At 64.6% G+C, this 1,270-nt stretch overlaps 1 protein-coding gene across 1 annotated transcript; it reads left to right on the top strand.

Annotated features, from left to right (window-relative positions):
* Window positions 1–632: 632 nt before the first annotated feature.
* EMIHUDRAFT_258857 (hypothetical protein) lies at window positions 633–1,254 on the top strand (the record flags this gene model as incomplete). Its single annotated transcript, XM_005759001.1, has 2 exons — window positions 633–908; window positions 1,219–1,254. 2 exons carry the CDS (start codon window positions 633–635, stop codon window positions 1,252–1,254), a joined length of 312 nt encoding a protein of 103 aa, XP_005759058.1.
* Window positions 1,255–1,270: the final 16 nt, after the last annotated feature.

Raw genomic sequence — 1,270 nt, 5'->3', positions numbered from 1 at the left:
GCTGCCGAAGCAGTGCCGTCCCCCCTCTCCCCGACGGCGATGGCGGTGTGACCGATCGAGCTACAAGAGGAGCTTGTTCAGCAGGATCCGGGATAGTCAGATGCACTACCTCACTGGGCCTGAGACCATCACACGACGCACCCATCACCGTCTCGGATTTGTGAGAGACTCTTCTCTCTTGATTTGTGAGAGAGAGATTTTTAGCAATACCAAACAACTCTAACACTCACACGTATTGTTTTGTGATTTGTGTGGAGTCGAACCACTCCGGGATGGGCAAGCCCATCAATTTTCACGCCACGTAAACGCACAACCCCGGGCCCGAAATCGCACAGAGTCACGCCTGGCGAGTAGAGGCACACGCACGCACTCTCGAGGTCTCTTGGAGCAGAGCCCCGGCGAGCCCTCGAGAGAGCAACCCAATGGGTCCCTCGGAGGGGTACCCTGGGTGGGCGGGGCCTCTACTCGCCAGGGCGCGGACGGCGCGGACTGCACACGTAAAAAGAAACCGGACGCGTAGTTCCGCGCCTCTGGCTGCCATCATGACTTCCCGTCGCCGCGCGGAGAAGCTGCCGCTCCGTATCGTCTGTTATTCCCTGCTCAGCATCGCGCGCGGCAGGCCTGTAGGTTCTATGCGAGGAGGCGGTGGGCGGCCGGCCTCAGAGTGCGCCGACAGCGACAAGCGGTGTGCGGAGTGGGCAGGCGTGGGCGAGTGCGACAAGAACCCGGGCTTTATGCGCTCGCAGTGCCAGCATTCGTGTGGCTCGTGCGGCTGGGTCAACCCGCACTGCGCCGGCCACGTCGCCGCCGCAAAGCAGACGGGCGGCATCGACGCGATGTTCGAGGCGGCGGCAAAGCGGCCAGAGCTGCGCGCGACAGTGCACTCGCGGCCACCGCACGGCCCGTGGGTGATGACCTTTGACCGCTTCATCTCCGAGGCGGAGGCGGACGCGTTCATTGACACCACCGCCGACCACTTTGAGCGCTCGCTCGCCGGCGCCTTCCGAGACTCTTCCGAGACTCTTCCGAGACTCTTCCGAGACTCTTCCGAGACTCTTCCGAACCACCTCCGAGACGCCTCCCCTCCCTCCTCCGCCGCGCCGCCCCTCCCGCAGGCGCCGCCGTCTCTCCCGCCCGGTCCTAGACTGCGTCCTCGACACTTCCCGGACCTCTCCGCCCCCAGGCGACGTCGTCTCCCCCGTCCGCACCTCGAAGCAGGCGTGGTGTCAGCCGGGACTGAGCGACGCGTGCTAACCGCACCCGCTCATAC

This window comes from Emiliania huxleyi (assembly GCF_000372725.1).
Source record: "Emiliania huxleyi CCMP1516 unplaced genomic scaffold EMIHUscaffold_8277, whole genome shotgun sequence".
In the NCBI taxonomy this organism is placed as follows: domain Eukaryota; phylum Haptophyta; order Isochrysidales; family Noelaerhabdaceae; genus Emiliania; species Emiliania huxleyi.
This window is presented reverse-complemented; position numbering and strand designations above follow the sequence as displayed.